The sequence below is a fragment of the Cnephaeus nilssonii genome, assembly GCF_951640355.1.
Source record: "Cnephaeus nilssonii genome assembly, chromosome: 3".
NCBI lineage: Eukaryota > Metazoa > Chordata > Mammalia > Chiroptera > Vespertilionidae > Cnephaeus > Cnephaeus nilssonii.
In genome coordinates, this window is record NC_137074.1 from 69,922,585 (window position 1) to 69,943,007 (window position 20,423).

The following is a 20,423-nucleotide window of genomic DNA, read 5'->3' on the forward strand; positions in this document are numbered from 1 at the left end:
TGGTGGGGTGGGACTGAGTGAGACAGGCTGGACATGCCCTGGAGCCAACCTCCTGCTATCCTTCCCTGGCCAGCTGCACCTGGGGCAGCGCCGCGGCTGGAAGGGCGTCTGTGGAGTGAGTGGGGGTCCCTTGGCCTGGCCTGTGGGGTTCAGGCTGAAACTGGCTCTCTGACATCCCCCAAGGTGTCCCGGATTGCGAGAGGGTGGTTCTCGGGTGATGCACCCCCCGGAATTGAGCTTCTTCCTCTCTGGTTCTGGGGTGCATCACCCGAGAACTGCAGCTGCTAAGTCACTGCAGCTCAGCAGCTCCTGCGTTGAGCGTCTGCCCCCTAGTGGTCATTGCATGTCATAGCTACTGGTTGGACAGTCGCAAAGCCTTTGATATATATAGACTAGTGGCCCGGTGCATGAAATTCATGCATGGGGGGGTGACCCTCAGCCTGTCCTGCACCCTCTCCAATCTGGGACCCCTCGAAGGATGTCCTACTGCTGGTTTACAAGGATTGGGCCTAAACCGGCAGTCGGACATCCCTCTCGCAATCCGGGACTGCTGGCTCCTAACCGCTCACCTACTTGCCTGCCTGATTGACCCTAACCACTCTGCCTGCGGGCCTGCTTGCCCCCAACTGCCCCCCCCCCCCGCCAGCCTGATCACCCCTAACTGCCTCCTGTGCCAGCGTGCTTGCCTCCAACTGGACCCCTCCTGGTCTGCTCACCCCCAATGCCCCCCCCCCACTGGCCTGATCACCCACAACTGCTGTCCCATCCTGGCCTGATCACCCACAACTGCCCTCTCCTCTTGGCCTTTAACCTCCTCTACCTCAGCCCCACCACCATGGCTTTGTCCAGAAGAATGTCCAGAAGGTCTCCTGGAAGGTCTCCCAGTCTAATTAGCATATTACCCTTTTATTAGTATAGATAGAGGCTTGGTGCACGGGTGGGGGCTGGCTGGTTTGCCCTGAAGGATGTCCCGGATCAGGGTGGGGGTTCTCTTGGGGTGTGGGGCAGCCTGGGCGAGGGGCCTGTGGTGGTTTGCAGGTTCGCCATGCCCCCATGGGGTGAGGGTCCCCACTGAGGGCTGTTATCAAGCTGGCTACACCCCCCAGTGGGGACCCTCACCCCATGGGGGTGTGGCCAGCCTGGGTAGGGGCTGAGGGCCTCCTTGAGCAGAGGGCAGGGTGGGCTGGAGCCTGGGTCACCCCCGGCAACCCAGGCCCCCAGCCCTTCCTTGAGCAGAGACCAGGGCACGCAGGAAGCTTGGCTTCCTCCATTGCCGGGGACAACCCAAGCCTCCTGCTCGCTCCAGCTCCATGGCCGGTGCCACCTTTGTTGGGTTAATTTGCATACTCACTCCTGATTGGCTGGTGGGTGTAGCGGAGGGACGGTCAATTTGCATGTTTCTCTTTTATTAGTGTAGATGGTGTGTGTGTGTGTTCTGCCCAGCTTGAGATATAACATAGCATAAGGATATAACTAACTTGCATGAGCCTGTGAGTTTACTCTAATATTTTTAATACTTACTAGGTGTCTGACCTTGCGCAGATTTCCAAATTGACTGTGCCTATCTTTCTCATCTATAAAATGAGGATTAAAATATTACCTTTTTTATAGGGGTTTTAAAGATTAAAAGAATTACTTCGTGTAAAGTATTTATTATGATGTCTGGCACATAAAAAATGCTGAATAAGTGTTGGCAAAAACCAAAATCACATCTTCCCCTCCCCCTCTCTGAAAACAAGGATAGCTATCATTTTTATGTTCTCTACTAGAGGCCTGGTGCACGAAATTTGTACACGGGGGTGTGTGTGTCCCTCAGCCCAGCCTGCACCCTTTCCAATCTGCTGCCATTTTGGGGGGGATTTATTTATCTTCTATAATTGAAACTTTGTAGCCTTGAGTGGAGTCCACAGCTGGCCAGGGTGTGCGGGAAGCTTGGCTTCCTCCATTGCCGAGGAAACCCAAGCCTCCTGCTCACTCTGTGGCCACAGTCATCTTGGTTGGGTTAATTTGCATACTTGCTCCTGATTGGCTGGTGGGCGTGTCTTACGGGTGTGGCAGAAGTACGGTCAATTTGCATATTACTCTTTTATTAGATAGGATAGTATAACACAAAAGATACTGAATAAATAATTCCTAAATGAATGAATATATTTTTATTACTCGATTCAAAATAATATGTTAACATTGAAATCTAAACAAATAATATGTAACAATACATTTGCAGATCACTTTATAGTTTTCAAATTACTTCAAAACACATAACTTTTACTGACCTTGTGAGGTAATTGGGTGTTGTTATCTCCATTTTACAGATACAAAAACTGAAATTTATAACCTTAAGACAATTCATCTTTTAAAAAGCTAATAAATTACAAAAGCTAAGTTTGAACTAATTTTCTTCAAACTCTCAAATCTAGTTTTTTTTCCCTTTGCCTCTTAGCAAGTGTTCAACAGGGTAGGTATGGTTTGATTTCTGCCTTACGCAAGGACACAATGGTGCTTGGTATTCCTGTGTGTGTTGAAGATGATGATGACAAAGTTCTCTTAAAGTATGGGGAAGAAAACAAAAGTAGAGATGCAAACACAGTTATTCTCAAAAAGGAACTGTCATTTGTGCTATTCATTTATATTGATGATGTAATTGGAGGCCTGTAAAGGCTATCCTGGGATTCCCTCTGGACCAAGGGGTTTTGAGTATTGGGAGAACAGTAATTTAATTTGCTTCTACCACTACTCAAAGTCACTAGTGGTCCTGATTTCGAATTTTCACATCAATTAAACTGTATAAGGAAGGGGTTTCCCCCTACCTATATCTTTACAAATTATCAAAGTATTAGGTCCTTTGGATAAAGATTTTGTAATAAAGATTTATTGATTTTTTTTTTTTTTTTTTTTTAGAGAGAGAGGGAAAGAGATAGAAACATTAATTGGCTGCCTCCTGCACGCCCTCTACTATGGATAGAACCAACAACCCCGGGCATGTGCTCTGACCTGAAATCGAACTTGTGACTCTTGGTTCATGGATCGAAACTCAACCACTGTGCAACACCTGCCAGCCTAATGTATAACCTTTTGAATTAAGACTGTGTATGGTTGCATTTTCACAAGAGGAAGAAGTTTGACCAGGTGTTTGTGAATGGTCAGCCATGAAGTACTAATGAGGCAGAAAACCCTTCATATTTTAAAAAATCTGGCAAGCTTATGATGTTGCCCATAATGCCATCTGCCTGAGACAGCTGTGTCTGACCACAGCTTATGATGTCTCAGGCTGTTCTTTCTCTGAGACAGATCTGCTGGACAGATTAGTAATATAGAGCTAAGATTTTATGTTTCATGCAGCAGGTGGACTTACAATGCAGAAATGTTATTTTAGTAAAGCTGAATGTGATGAATTCTTCACTAGAACAGGAATGATGTATACTCTCTAGGAAACTGATGTACTAAGTATATATGTGACTGTGCCAGCCCAGCGATGTGTGGATTACTGCAATCCCTCTCCACCTGTGGCTATGAAACAATAGATGCTTCTGCAGTCGTTCTCTATCCCCTCACCCGGCTTTATTTTTCTACACAGACCCTGGCATTGTATTACTTTCTGATTTGTTTATTGTCTATTTCAACCACTAGAATGCAAACTCCTCTAGAGTGGCAGCCTTTTTTCACCTGTGCCTGGTGTGTAGAAAGTGCTCAGTATTGAAAAATGTTGAATGAATACATATATGCACAAATGCTATTTTATATTTAGAATTTTACAGGCAAGATATATTTTGATCTTCATGGAGAAAAGAACTTCTCAACACTAATTGCTTCTCCTATGCACCATGTCGGATAATGCAGGGGAAATCTAGTTATATTTCTTTCTTTTTTTTTTCCCCTTTCTTTCATTAAAATTTAGAACCCGAAAAGTATGTCCTTAAGTATCATGATAATTCCAGAAAATGGGTATACACAAGCATTTTCCTGAGATTTGTGGTAAATGGAGCAAGAGAGAATGTAATGAAAAAGACATATGTTGCACATTGTGGCCTCTGGAATTGGACACTGAGACGGAGTTTGGGGTGCATGACGTTTACTGTAAAAGGAAGTGGGAAGAAAGCAGGGTTGGGCCAAGGGAGAAGTGTAATTGATTCAGGCCTGACATAGCCTTGGCCAGTGTAGTGAGGAGCACTGGAGAAAGTGTTGCCTGCTTGGCTCGGTGGCTGGAGGCAGGCTGCCCAGGGGAGGACATAGCTCCAGGTAAGGTGGCTCTCTGCAGGTAAGGCAGAGCCTGAGGAGCTGACAGCAGGAAGCTCTTTGCTGGCCACCTTCCCTGCAGCTGAGCAGCAAGTTCTTCCTTGAAAGGTGACCTGGTGATCCATCTTCCTGACTTCTGAAACATATTTGAAGCCTGTAACTGCTAATGTGAGGAATTTGTAAAGAGACAGTGTGTGGCCATTGACTAAACTTTGAAATGTCTTCCTAATTGGATCTGGACACAGCAGTAGTGTTTCATGAACATTGAAACTGTGCTAAGAAAATAGTTCCTCCTATGGAACTGAATGCTTACAGTGATTAAATTGGTTTGTTTTGGAAGCAGGTGGTTTTCAGAACATTTATTTGTTTTAAAAGTTAAAAAAAAATACAGTGTGGGGCAAAAGTAAGTTTACAGTTGTCCTTATGGAAAAATAATACAATAATCAATAAACAATAATACAAGAATAAACTGTGTTTTGTGTTCTCACAATTGTAAACCTACTTTTGCCCTATCCTATGTATTTAAAACCATTCTTATTGGGTGGTTTTCCCCTCTAATTCTCTTATCCCAATTATGGTTTTGCCAAATATAATTATAAAGAAGATAACTCCTACAATTAGTGAGGGATTGTTTTATCTTCCAAAATTTCATTTGCAGGTTAGTTATTTTAATTTTGATATAGCTTTTCTTAGAAGGAAAAAAATATTATGGATGGATATTAGGCTTTAAGACTAGCCCAGAAAGTTTTATATTCGCTCTTTCCCTCTGATTCCTGGATGTTTTTGAAATCTGTATTTAGCCAAAGCCTCCCTCAGTGATCATGGGGAGGACACTGGCTCGGTATTGAAGCTCTGACAGTTGGGCAGGGCCTGTGATGGTTAGGGGTGCGGTAGAATGTTCATAGACGTGAAGGGTGGGGGCAAGGAAGGGAGGCTCTGGTGTTAGGGGGTGTCCTGGTCATTTCTGTTTCTAACTTGAGTATGTGTACTGGAAACTGCCTGCATGTTTGGCAACGATGATGTAATTATGAGTGGTCTTTGTAGCTCCCTTCCATTCTGAAGCTCAATAGAATCACAGCAACAGTGTTCTGGCAGCTTCACACAGATGTGTCATTCTCCTCCCCCAGTGAAGGATGGGAGGAAAGCTGCATGCTCTCTGAATTCTATTTTTAAATGCCCATCACTTCATTTCAAAACATTTTTTTAAACATGCCATAGATACCATTCTTCCTTGAGATGTTAAATTTGAGGTTTTAGAAACCAACTCCTGAGTTAGACAGCATAAAACCAACTATCTGAAAAGGTTTAAGCACAATTGGTTTTTAATTACTTAGCAAAAAATGCATTGTACCGAGAATGAGAGAATATTTAGCTTAAAAAGCAAAGCTGTAAGGAAGTGAAAATCTAGGCTTAGAATAAAAAATGTCATCGTAGCAAGTCTGCAACATTGTAATCAAAAAGAGGAAGAAAATGGATCTACTTTGCTTAATATCTTAAATACTTTAAATTTTCTTCATTTTGCATATTATTTATAATTCTCGACAAAATGTCCTTTCTGAGTAATATAGGGGGAAAATACTGGCCTACAATATAACTTGCCCCATAAGTTAGCACTGATTCGGGCTCCTGTTTGAGGAAAATGTTTTTTTCTTCTTCTTTCCTAAAGCAGTTGAATGTTAGTCCTACTGTGAGAAATCTATTATTTCCCAGGGGAAACAATGAAAACATGACATGTTTAAGTGTGATGGAACACAGTATGACTGAGTAGGTGCTTTTGTTTCTCTGGTAACTAACCTGCACCAACCCATCAGTTGTACATCTGGAGGTGAATAGGAAATGTAGGTTAGAGGGAAAAACCTGTACTCACTGCTCAGGAGGCTCAAACAGCAGCTCTTGCTGGGTGTAAAAGAGAGTTTTGCTTGATCTTTAGTGTAATTTTTAAACCTACACTTGAAATAAGAAAGATCCTTATTTTCATCCTGGTTTTATTGCGAGTCTATCCAGAAGTAGGACAAGGACTTTTCAAGGTTCCTTCCAAATAAATGTCCATAACTTCAAGGTTTGTAGATTCTATGGCTGAAATAGTAGTCACAGATGAAATCCTGACTGCATAACTTTAGCCACATGACTGGAGTAAATTAACCTCTCTATGATTCTGCTTTCTTATCTGTAAAATGGGACAGGATTATTCCCAGGGTTGTTTAGAGATTACCATAATAACTTGTGGACAGCACCTACGATGGGGCTGGCATAGATTTTGCCCTTGATGCATTTCTTATTTTGTGTAACTTTCTCCTTTCCTGGAGATTGGGATTAGTTACTGACATTCTTATTGCTATAGAAGAATAAAAAGAGCCCCATTCTCTCAATACTAGCCAGTTTCTAGATTGCCATGAGTATTTTTGTGTTAGAAGCTTACATAAGATGTAAATTTACCAAGAAGGTTGATTTTGATGTAAATTAGGAAGCCCTGGTGATATCATGATTTTATTTTCATAATCTGTGACATGGATTATTATTGAAGGCCCACTAGACTAAATTTGCTGTCACATAAGGTCTCCCCTATAGAAATAAATAAGGGGAATTTGAAGAAAAGTGATATAATGATTTTCCCCAGCAATTATATGAGTGTTGTCATTTTATAAATAGACTAGAGGCCCAGTGCATGAAATTCGTGCACGGGGATGTGTGTCCCTCAGCCAAGCCTGCACCCTCTCCAATCAGGGACCCCTCGAAGGATGTCCGACTGCCCGTTTAGGCCTAAACTCACAATCCAGGATTGCTGGCTCTCAATTGCTCGCTTGCCTGCCTTCCTGATTGCCCCTAACTGCTTCTGCCTGCCAGCCTGATCACCCCCTGTCCACTCCCCTGCCAGCCTGATGCCTAACTGCTCCCCTTCCAGCCTGACTTCCCCTAATTGCCCTCCCCTGCAGGCCTGGGTCCCCCCGCAACTGCCCTTCCCTGCAGGCCCGGTCGCTCCCAACTCCCCTCCTTTGCCAGCCTGGTCACCCCTAACTGCCCTCCCCTGCAGGCTTGATTGCCCCCAACTGCCCTCCCTTGCAGGCCTGGTCCCTCCCTACTGCCCTCCCCTGCTGGCCATCTTGTGGCGGCCATCTTGTGCCCACATGGGGGCAGCCATCTTTGACCACATGGGGGCAGCCATCTTGTGTGTTGGAGTGACAGTCAATTTGCATATCACTCTTTTATTAAATAGGATAGAGGTCTGGTGTATGGGTGGGAGCCGGCTGGTTTGCCCTGAAGGGTGTCCTGGATCAGGGTGGGGGTTCCCTTGTGGTGTGGGGCAGCCTGGGTGAGGAGCCTGTGGTGGTTTGCAGGCTGGCCACGCCCCCCAGTGACCCAAGTGGAGGCCCTGGTATCTGGGATTTATTTATCTTCTATAATTAAAACTTTGTAGCCTTGAGCGGAGGCCAGGGCCGGCCAGGAAGCTTGGCTTCCTCCATTGCCAGGGGCAACCCAAGCCTCCTGCTCTCTCCAGCTCCGTGGCTGCCGCCATTTTTGTTGGGATTTATTTATCTTCTATAATTCAAACTTTGTAGCCTTGAGCGGAGGCCAGGGCCGGCCAGAGCGGGCAGGATGCTTGGCTTTGTCCATTGCCAGGGATACCCAAGCTACCTGCTCGCTCCGTGGCCGCAGCCATCTTGGTTGGGTTAATTTGCATACTCACTCCTGATGGCTGGTTGGCGTGGCTTGTGGGTGTAGCGGAGGTACGGTCAATTTGCATACCTCTCTTTTATTAGTGTAGATAGGTTATATTTTCCAAATCAACATTGATGCAGATATTTATTATGTAACTCACATTTTATATGGGCACCTAGAGTATGTGTTGTTTTTTTTTCAGTCCTCTATAAACCTATAATCTTTAAACCCACACACACCCATCACCACTCACCCCTACCTGTGTTAGTGCTTTGAATGTGTGACTCATGATTCATTTTCATCCCGGAGTTGTAGCCACTAAGACCTATGGATGCTGCCTTTGAAATATCTCTCATATCCATCCCTTCAGCTATCTTTCAAAGTCAGGTACTCTTCCTCTCTGAATTATGTAACAGTAGTGTCCTAAATGGTCTTTAGTCGTTATCCTTTAATCCTACGCTCCCACCCCACCCCCTTTATTGAAAATATATTTTACCATACTCCTCTGTCTTACCAAAACTTGACTTTTACCAGGGCATTCTGACTTCAGTAACTTCTGATTGTTTTTAATGTCTACAGGTTCATTTATATAGATTATAAACCAATAAATTTGGGGTCTGGCTTTCAAGATTCTTTGCAATTGAATAACTGTCCACATAGCCAACCTTATTTTTTTCCACTGGAATAATTGTATTACAGGTAAACAGATCCTCTCATAGGTTTCCAAACACCTCATGAACACATCTGTTCCCATCCATCCCATCCTATCCTTCCTCTTTTGTCTCTTACATAAAACTAGAGGCCCGGTGCACAAAATTCGTGCAGTGGGAGGGGTGATGTCCCTCAGCCCAGCCTGCATCCTCTGCAATCTGGGACCCCTCGGGGGATGTCCAACTGCCGGTTTAGGCCCGATCCCTGGGATTGGGCCTAAACCGGCAGTAGGACATCCCTCTCACAATCTGGGACTGCTGGCTCCCAACCACTTGCCTGCCTGCCTGATTGCCCCTAACCTCTTCTGCCTGCTAGCCTGATCACCCCCAAACACTCCCCTGCCAGCCTGATCGATGCCTAACTGCTCCCCTGCAGGCCCGATCGCCCCCAACTGCCCTCCCCTGCCGACCTGGTCCCCCTAACTGCCCTCCTCTTCTGGCCTGGTCACCCCTAACTGCCCTCCTCTGCTGGCCTAGTTATCCCCAACTGCCCTCCCTTGCAGGCCTGGTCTCCCCCAACTGCCCTCCCCTGCAGGCCTGGTCCCCCCCAACTGCCCTCCCCTGCTGGCCTGGTCCCCTCCAACTGCCCTCCTCTGCTGGCCTGATCGCCCACAACTGCCCTCCCCTGCCGGCCATCTTGAGGTGGCCATCTTGTGACCACATGGGGGTGGCCACCTTGTGACCACATGGGGGCAGCCATCTTGTGCGAGGGCATGGTGGTCAATTTGCATATTACATCTTTATTATATAGGATGTCTTGACATTATCTCTGTACCCGACTCATACTAGTAAATGTTCAGGTTTAGCTCAAATTCTGCCTCTTACATAACATCTTACTTTATCACCCCAATTCCATTTAATTCTATGACCCATAAATCTTCATAAGACATCACTAGAATGTTTTTTATGAGAATTTTTATCATTTTATTTCCTGTCCTTAGAATAGAACAGTACTTGGGTTATAGTAGGGACTAAACAAAGATCTCTTGCATAAAAAAAGGCATTGCACCTTCCTTATGAGTCTTTGCCTCCCCTCTGGCTTAGAGGACAATGTTCACATTCCTGAGCCTTGCTTCTAAGGTTTTTCATATGGTATTCAACTTTTTTTGCTCTGCAATATTTACCTTGCTAAGCCCCTAGTCTCTCTCCTCATTGTGATCTTCACAAGCCATGTTTATATCTATTTTGGCTTATGACGCTTTTTTAAAAAAAATATATTTTATTGATTTTCTACAGAGAGGAAGGGAGAGGGATAGAGAGCTAGAAACATCGATGAGAGAGAAACATCGACCAGCTGCCTCCTGCACACCCCCTACCGGGGATGTGCCCACAACCAATGTACATGCCCTTGACCGGAATCGTACCTGGGACCTTTCAGTCCGCAGATCGACGCTCTGTCTACTGAGCCAAACCGGTTTCAGCTGATGCTTTCTTGATTATAAACACTTGGCTTGTCTCTTTTCTACCTATCGTTCCATACATCTTTGTGAGGTTACACTGAAACCTCATGTTGCCATTACAATACACTTCTGTCTCTTACTCAGATACCTATAGCATTTACCACCTGTGCCCTCTAATTTTTGGAAGTTAATCAAACTTATAATTTTACCTGCTCTTATTGAAAAAAAAGCACAAAGAAAAATTTGAAAATTTCCACAAATCTTAGCATCCAGATATGAACATTATATTCCTTTATGCATAATTGCTCTGAGATTATGTAAGATGCTATTATTTGGTGAATCTGATGAAGGATATATGGGAATTTTTTGTTCTGTTAGTATAATTTTTTTCTAAGTCTGAAAAAACATTATACACAGAAATAGATTAATGAAATAATGCAGAGTTCATAAAATAATCCAAATGTACAGTGATATTAATACATGAAACAATGCAAATCATTGTGGAAAACTGAACTATTCCATTAAATGGTTATAGGATAACAAGCTATCTATGTAGGATAGATATCTTATATCTATCTTACACACAAATAAACCCCCATAGATCAACAAATTAAAAAATGATGAACAAAAACAAAAACATGGGTGACAAGTGTTATATTCATGAGTTGAAATGGGCATGATTATGCATGTCAAGAAAACCAAAAACCATGAAAGAAAACTACTGTTAAATCTGAATTACATAAAAATTAAAACCTTATATATAGAGGGGTGTGTTGGAGTGGGGAACACCATAAAGTAAATGACAAGAGATAAACTAGGGGAATATAGTTGTAACCTACATGGCAAAGGATTGATAGGCATATAGAAGATTTTTCAGCATCTGTGCTCTAGAGTAACATAGCCTATGCCCTGACAGTAGGTTCGCTTTACTCATTTGCAAAAATGGGAATAAGACTCCCTTGATTCATGGTGTTATTATTGGGCACCTAACCCATACGTGAAAGAAAGTACCATGCTTGGCATATAAAAAGAATAACTGCTTTAATATATTGGGGGTGTGCTATGTATTAGGTACTGTGCAAGCCTTTTACATGCTTCATCTACCTTAACCCACACATCAATCCTTCCAATGAGGACGATACTAGTATCATCCCCATTTTACAGACAAGAACCCTGAGATTTAGAAAGGTTAAGTAACTTGACCAATAGCAAATAAGTGATGGAGGTGGGATTTGAGCAGAGATGGAACCCATCTTTCTACCATTTACACCATCCTGTGGTGATTCTCAGTTCAACTTAATCCCCTCTTCCTTGAGTCTTGGGACTACATATTTAATCTTGACAGTTAGTTGGACTTTCATGTCCCTTTCAGAAGGTATATTAATTGAGTTTTTCAAAGGTATTTGGGCATTGGCATATCCATGAAGTTGCCATTTTAAAGAAAACAAATTTTATAGAATTAAGGCCATAAATAATCTTATTTTGCATAATCTACAACACTAAGATAATGTCTATAGGAGTTTCTTCATACATAATTCTTAGGGTAGTTTATTTTGGTTTTATTTTGAGGAAAGTAAAAATTCAGACATGATTTCACCTTACCACTGAGTGTACATTAAAGTAGCTAAAGTAGTAACAAAGTTAGGTGTTTGATAAGTTAAAGAGAAATAATATTGGAAGTTAAATTCTCATTCAAAAGTAATTTCAGATTTCTTATTGGAAAATTAAATTGATTTTGTTTGAACTTGGGGAGCTTTCTTTTTATTTTATTTATAGGAGCATAATTTATTCAAATCTTAGTTCACATTATAAGTCAGGGTAAGTTTTTTTTATAGCCTTAAAATTGAACTTAAAAGACCTTTATGAACTTAATATATTCACAGACAGAAGCTATCATCTATTACTTTTGATAGATAATAGCCAGGGTTTAACTTAGTTATTCAGAACAAATGTGAAAATACTTTTTGTATGGTATTAAACATTTTTCTTCATAGTAATGTTATTAAATCATATAAAACCTACTTTGGAAAGATAATAGTGAATCACACTCATGAGTTATGCTGCTTTAATCATGAAGAATAATTAACTTGTAGGGACGTGAAAGGAGTTCACTCTCTGCCTTAACTATGATTTGCTAAAATCATGGGATTTTGAGGGAACACTGTTCTTGATTGAAAGAACTGTGGTTTATCCCTCTATCTAGCTTTTCTAGATTGTCTTTTATCGATAGATGCTAAAGAAAGAGGGACACTAGATACCCTTAGGAGAAATCCTGTTTAATTTATGGTAATATCATATATACTATATTTACTTCTAGCTTCTTGGCCACCTATCCTATCTTTAACAAAGCATGAAATTAGGAAGAATGAAAAAAAAAAAAGCCTCTGAGTAACCAAAATAAGTATATATAACCACTTCCATTTTTTAAAATTTTTATGAAGAGTCCCTACTTGCTCGAGCTCTCACTTTCCGCCCTCTCCCCCTGTATTCTTTCTTTACCTAAATTCTAACAATCCTGGATATTAGGTTTCCAAACCCACAGCTGTTTAGGAGAAGGAAGAGCTACTCCAGGCAATCAAGGAAATATCCAAAGGTGATCCCTTGGCATCTTGATAACAAGAGAAGCTATTGGAATGCTTTAAAAATAGACAAGAATGCAAAAAGTTGTGGCTATCTGTTATCATTTAGCCTAGGATCAGTCATATCCAGTATCCAGTCTGACAATGGTGCCTCATCCTAAGAGATAGGGATGGGCTTGGTAATTGAAGACTCAAGCATCTCCATTTGCTCTTGCTTCATTACTAGTTTAGTGCTGGGATCTTCTGGTCCTCCCTTCATCTCCCATTTTCACCTGGAAGTCTGTGAATTCTGTTTCTGTCCTGACCCTTGTGATCTAGGTTCTGCTGGCCCCACCTGAACTTGTGATTTCTCTGTAATTTCCGACTTGGGATCTTCATTTCCAAGGAAATGTCTTCTTAAGGATGCAGGAGCCTTGAGCTTCACTCTTGGGTTCACCCATGCAGCCATATACACTGAGTGGCCAGATTATTATGATCTCTGAACACATAATAATCTGGCCACTCAGTGTATATCCTATATAATAAAAGGCTAATATGCAAATTGTCCCCTTGACCAGGAGTTCGACCAGCAGGCAGGCCGGTCAACCGCCCATGTCCCCTCCCCCTGGCCAGGCTGGCCGGACCCCACTCATGCACGAATTCATACACTGGGCCTGTAATATATATATAATTTTTATTTATTTTATTTTTTTTGCTGAGTGGCCAGATTATTATGTGTTCAGAGATCATAATAATCTGGCCACTTAGTGTATATTCCCTTTACTAACAGGTTGTTTCTCAATCAGTGATCAAGGAAAGTGTTGTAGGGTATTCATAATTAGACAAGTTTTGGAAATACTTTCATTTATATATGCATACACACACAGAGAACATAGTATTTCTTTAGATGCTTAATCATCCCATTAATATTACCTGGGAAAAGAGGAGATTACTTTACTGGAAAGGATTCTGAGCAGGCCAGTAATACTGCATGCTTGATTCTGGAACATGCCCCACTATTGCAGTCCAAGGTTGTTATGGGATGGTTTACACTCTTGTCTTTAATTCTTCCTTTGGCAGTATTAGAGTCAGTTCTCATCAGTTTCTTTTTCTTAGGACCAATTTTTACCCCCATTAACTAGCCTCAGACTCTTCCTAATAGGCTGTAAACTCTATGCAGGCCTGGATTAAATCCTTTTATCTTTCCACACTGAGCACAGTGCCTGGATTCTCACCTTGCATGTTATGGGAGCTTAACAAATGGCTTATTGGTAAATTAATTAATTATAAATGAGACTTCTGGATAGCCTGTGTATTATTGAGCTTCTAATTGTTTCTTCAGCAGCATTAACTGGAAAACGCAATTTCCCCAGAGCTATTCTTTATCTTAGTTAATGTTATTTCAGAGAGGGACTGGGTCATGATGATATAAAATTTTGATTAAATGGAAACAGCAGTTTATTTCTCTTTTACTAATAGCTTCACATAAAATACCATTTGTTAAATGGAGAAACAATTGGAAAGGAAAGGTTTTCCCAAAGTACATATTATAACCAAGGCATAGTATATAGCTTTAAAATGATTTATACTTTGTGTGTAGGGCTTGCTCAGTTAATGTATCCACTTATCAGGCACTAGGAAATTTTGAGTGAGGAATGAGGTTATGAAATAGATGTGTAACATGGAAGTAGAAAGAGGCTATATAGTTTGAATCAGTTAATGCTGCTCCATCAAGCTTAATGTTCTCTTTTTTGACTTTTCTTCACTTAGTAACTGGGCTATTTCCCCCAGTGTGTTAACTGTGGCCTAGGAGTGAAGAAAACTGCTACATCAAAACATGTTAGAACATTGGGAATAGGAGATAGCAAATCATTGCTTAAGGGACCAGATAATAAGCTAAAAAGGGTAAATGCAACTTACTAAAGGGCCCCATATAAAAACAAAGAACTTATACACAGGGATATCTTAATGGAGAGTTTGATCTCCATGTACCCTACTCTTAGATTATGAGTCAGATTCATTCAGGGTCACTGCTAACCCATTTGCATTTGTGAAAATTAGGGAAATGTGCCCTTCCTTGAGTAAAATTTTTGAGTATGTTATGCCAACTTGAACAATTCTATGTTCAAGCCTGAAGAAAGTGAGATTGTGGATGGGTACCCTCTCTGGCCTAGTTTGGGGATTCTGGACTCCACTTTCCTGTAAGGAATGAAAGAAGGAGAGGTGTGAATGAGGGCATGGGGTTGGAAGCATTGGCTCAGGGATTTCATCAGTAATAGCCAACTTCAATTCACCTGAAGAGTGGCTCCATAAATCAAACCTATTCTTTTCTTTTCTTTTTTTAAGACCTGCAATCAATTTTTAGAGAAGAAGGGAGAGGGAGAGAGAGAAACATCAATGTGAGAGCAGAACATACCATAGATGGGCTGCCTCCTGCACATCCCTTACTGGGGATCAAGCCTAAAACTTGGGCATGTGCCCAGACTGGGAATTGAACCAACAGCCTTTTGCCCAACCAACTGAGCCACACCAGCCAGGACAAATAAAACTTATTTTTAAATCAGTGCCTAGAATATCTACATCCTGTTAAGAATCATACAAAACTGCTGCTCAGAGGATATGCCCCTTTGGCTTAGCCTGGCTCTGTTGGATTGAGACATGGGGGTCCATAATCCTGGAAGGAGCAAACCTGTGTATATACCACACACCTGCACCAAATGTCAGGCTCCATACCACTAGCAGTGCATACATCCTCCCACCCCACCCCCACCCCCATAAATCTACCCTGTTTGCTATAGAAAATGAGCCAGTGAAAATTCAGCTTCCTAGAGCTGGGAACAAGTAATGGGATGTGCCATTAAGTTGCAATTACCTGGCTCTTCAAAGTATATTCATGCTCAAGGTTGTCAATGTGGAGTTACATGACTAAGACCTTTCGCTATGGCTCTATGTTTCAACTGGGAGACCCAGCATCTCTTCTTCTGCCATCACATATATTCTCAAATAACTTCACACATGTCTACTTAATGAACACTGTCGCCCCTTCCCAGCTGTGGTGCTCTTATGCTACCCTGGATTCAATTTATATATAGGTGCACATAGCATTCTATTAAGTAATCAAAATAATACAACGTTTCTGTATTTAAAGGAGCACTGAAATGTTTACAGTAGAATATTGAACATTTTTTATTTAGAGTTTCCACATTCTACTTTTCTTAAATCAATCTTCTATTTTTTATTCTTCTGGTTGTTTAAATAGAATAACAATAAATTCAGACCACATATTGTAAAATGTAAAAGCATATATCAGTTATCCATCTTTTAATTGTGTGGTTAGACTATATAGCTCCCTGAATTTCTGAACTAAAAGTAATATATGTCCCTTTGAAGGCTCTGAGTCTATTTAGAACCTGCTAATCTGCGCTAGGAGGTAGAAGAGAGAGACTTTCTTGTGTCAGCAGTGCCCTGGAGACTTAATTGGGAATGAGTTCAAAGCCCCTGAAGACCTCAGGCTCCCACTAAAATATAAATTCCAATATAAGGTTATTCTTGTACTTATTTTTAGACTAGATTAGATAGATTAGTCTAATGAGCTTTCATTTGAGAAGTGTGTTAGTGACAAATTAACATCGGGAATGTAATTTCACCATGAGGTTGTTGATATAGTATATATAGTCTTTTATTTTTAAATTTTGTATAATGGTATACTAGAGGCCCGGTGCATGAAATTCGTGCACGGAGGGGGGTTGTCCCTCAGCCCAGCCTCCAATCTGGGACCCCTCAAGGGATGTCCGACTGCCTGTTTAGGCCCGATCCCTGAGATCGGGCCTAAACGCAGGGATCGGGCCTAAACGGGCAGTCGGACATCCCTCTCACAATCCAGGACTGCTGGCTCCCAACTGCTTGCCTTCCTGCCTTCCTGATTGCCCCTAACCGCTTCTACCTGCCAGCCTGATCACCCCCTAACCACTCCGCTGCCACCCTGTTTGCCCCCAACTTCCCTCCTCTGCCGGCCTGGTCACCCCTAACTGCCCTCTCCTGCAGGGTTGATCACCTCCAACTGCCCTCCCTTGCAGGCCTGGTCCCTCTCAACTGCCCTCCCTTGCAGGCCAGGTGCCTCCCAACTACCCTCTCCTGCTGGCCATCTTGTGGTGGCCATCTTGTGTCCACATGGGGGCAAGATCTTTGACCACATGGGGGCAGCTATATTGTGTGTTGCAGTGATGATCAATCTGCATATTACTCTTTTATTAGATAGGATAGAGGCCTGGTACAGGGGTGGAGGCCAGCTGGTTTGCCCTGAAGGGTGTCCCTGATCAGGGTGGGGTTCCCTTGGGGCGTGGGGCTGCCTGAGCGAGGGGCCTGTGGTGGTTTGCAGGCTGGCCACGCCCCCTGGCAACCCAAGCGAAGGCCCTGGTATCTGGAATTTATTTTCCTTCTACAATTGAAACTTTGTAGCCTGGAGCGGAGCCAAGCCTGGGGCTCCCTCCGTGGCCGGCAGCCATTTCTGTTGGGGTTATAATTGAAACTTTGTAGCCTTAAGCCGGTGGGCCTGGCCAGGGTGTGCGGAAAGCTTTGCTTCCCCTGTTGCCGGCGGCAACCCTGGCCTGCTCTCTCAAGCTCCATTCTGCCGCCATTTGTTTGAATTTGTTTACCTTCTATAATTGAAACTTTGTAGCTTGAGTGGAGGCTTAGGCCTGGCAAGGGCAGGCAGAAAGCTTGGCTTCCTCTGTTACCTAGGAAACCTTGCTCTCTGTGGCTGTAGCCATCTTGGTTTGGGTTAATTTGCATACTCGCTCTGATTGGATGGTGGGCGTGGCTTGTGGTTGTGTCGGAGGTATGGTCAATTTGCATATTTGTCTATTATTAGATAGGATTTCTAACATATACCAAATTAGAGAGAATATGATAATGAACTCCTGTGCAACATTACCCAGTTTCAATGGCTAACATTTTGTCAATTGTGCTTCCTTTAAAGCATCCCCTCCTTTATTTGCCCTATAATTTTAAAGTTAAATTTCAGACATCTTGTCAATTTACCTGGAATATTTCAACTTTTATCTCTAGTTTATAAGGCCTTTTTAAAAACAACCACCATGACATTATCATATCTATAAAAGTAATAGTTCCTTAATATTGTCTAATACTCTTCCACATTCAGATTTCCCTGATTGTCTCAACAACGTCTTTTTACAGATTGCTTGTTCAAATTAGAATCTATGTAAGTTTTATACACTGTATTTGGCTGCTTATGTCTCTTGGGTTTCTTTTCTTTTATATTAGTAAGTTTTCATATTTTTCCTTACATTTTTTTGTAATTTATTGAGGGAGCTTAAATGGAAAACTTGCTACTAAAACTAATGCATTAGGCTTTATCTTGAAATCATTAATTTATACATTTTTACTTTTTCAGATTTCTACACACTAGGTGCTGAAATTTGAAGGGCTGAGAAAATGGGGAGCAGGGGGAGAAATATTTTCTTTTTTATTCAAAAACAGGCATGAATTGATTTTCTTACTCAGCAGCAGAAACCAAGTGCAGAAAATATGGCCCCACCCTATTAGAGTCAAATAGATCTGTATTAAATCACATTTGTAAGCTATATTATAGTTTGACCTAACCAGAATATTACTTTAATTCTGAATCCAAAATCTATAAATAATAAGCCCTTTGCCTCTGGGATCTGATCTTTTTTGTCTTTCAGATTTGGTGTATTGTCAGTAAGACAATGTTTTCTTATCAAACATGTGTTTGTATCTCCTCTACTGTTACCAATTAACATACCTGCATGGCTTGTCCATTTGAAATTATTTCCCATTGAGTTCACTCTGATATCTCAAAAACATTGTCCTTTGTAAAAATAATTGAATCATATATTTGCATCTTTTAAAAAATATTTATTTTGCTATTCTACCAAGTTGTTGCATTATTTTCTTTGAACATGGATTAGGACAGAAAAGAATTTCTTCTGTCACTGTAATTTTAACACTACCATGCTTGATATAAATTGTGTAGTCCTGCTAAAATGCCTCAAAATTTTACCACTTCTTTTTATAAACTCTCAAATCTTGTGATATCTTTCTTTTCTTAGGATTTGAACGAGTCTGCCAAACAAGAAGATATTTTAGAATCTACAACAGATGCTGCAGAATGGAGTCTAGAAGTGGAACGTGTACTACCACAACTGAAAGTCACGATTAGGACTGACAATAAGGTATAGAAGAGAGAACACATTTTGTTCAAATAGAATTTTATAAGGCAATTTCAGGATCAGGTGTGCTCCCATGATAACAGAGATTTAAGAAGGGTGTTAGGGTTCAGTTTCCAGTGTTTTGTCTTACTAAAGATTTAATAAATTGCCGTTGAATGAATAAAAAATAATGTAATAAGTCTTTAAAATGATTTGGAAAACATCATGTTTCCCTGGTATTGAAAGTTATTTTCTCAATATATTTTGATATATGTTTTTTTGCAATCCTATTTTATTTATGTGAATAGTGAATGAAATTGAAATTCCATGACTATATACCAACTGAATAGAGTTAGAAGATGATTAAGAACTCTGTTGAAAGACAAAATAGAAGGCATCCTAGAAGCTGCCTTACATTTTCTGTTAACTACATGTAATTATAAGTTAAGTATTAAAATAATCAAAAATCATATGCAATACTAGTAAGATGTGGGAATTAAGCCACATGAACTGGCTCATTTAATGAAGTTTCTGCTTACTTTTTACAGTTTCAAGTAAGAACTTCAGAACAAGCTAATAGCTGACTAGACAATACTATTCTCAGTTGTACTCTAGTACAGTAATCTTTACAAAAGGGCCTAGAGAGACATCTAGGTAAAGAAATGAAAGAATGTTCATCCTTGGAGGCTGGAGATGAGTCCCAGCATTATGCAGTAAGACTCTAGGGAAGGGTGTCACTCTGAAAATGAGGTCCTGTGTCTATCCCCAAAGTAGAAACCTACAAAGATTGCAGTTTTCAGGGTGCCCTGGAAGCTAATTCATTCTTAGACTGACTGGGTTTGGGCTTGTAGAACTGTATCCTAGAGAAAATAAGAAGTAGACTGGATTACTAGGGCAGTCATAGAACAGGATAAGGATGGATAGCAGAGGTATAACTAGACTGTGAACAGCTGTGGAACAAATTTTATTTTAAAAGAGGTGGACAAGTCTCATAGCCTGTTTGCCATATATTTATTCAGTCATTATGAAGGACAGCTATTATTTAACTGCATCGGGGGTGAATTAATTTTTTACATATCTCTTACCTATAAGTACACATTAATAAGAATTTCTTCACTGATTATATCTCTGCTGAAAGTTATAATTTGCAAAAAAATGTATTTTTTACCTAAAAATCCAATTTCTGATTCTCTCATTTTGTCAGGACAAAGTCTCTCCATAAAATTAAAAACCACTGTTATTGTGAATCTAGTTAGAATGACATGTTAAAATAATTGTGTGGTTGGGAACTCTCAAGTACACCTTAATCCCACAAGGAACAAGTTTAATTTGTTTACTTTCAAGCTAAGTAAACTCTTGAAATCAAACATCTCATTTAGAACCTAATAGGTTTTTTAAGTAACACTGTTATTGATTTCTACATAATAGAAGTAACTGAATAAAGAAAGAGTGTAAGTGTAATTGCCAGCACGCACATTTTTACAAAACTAAGTGTAGGTCAGATTCTGTTTACAAACCAATATATACTATAGTCATCAAAATCATGGATTATTAGAGAATCAATGTTCTGCTTTGGGGAAGAATTAACCAGTTGAAAGTTGGACTCTTAGTCTCATGCCACACGTTATCAGCCTTAATCTTATGAGGACATATGGTGCCAAATTAATTATACAA

At 41.1% G+C, this 20,423-nt stretch overlaps 1 protein-coding gene across 1 annotated transcript in view; it reads left to right on the plus strand.

Moving 5' to 3' along the window:
* IFT57 (intraflagellar transport 57) overlaps window positions 1-20,423 on the plus strand; it is a 74,666-nt gene that overhangs the window by 18,772 nt on the left and 35,471 nt on the right. The window contains exon 6 of the mRNA XM_079763644.1: window positions 18,651-18,773. Coding sequence (XP_079619770.1) covers window positions 18,651-18,773 — 123 coding nt within the window. The remainder of the gene's footprint in view (window positions 1-18,650; window positions 18,774-20,423) is intronic.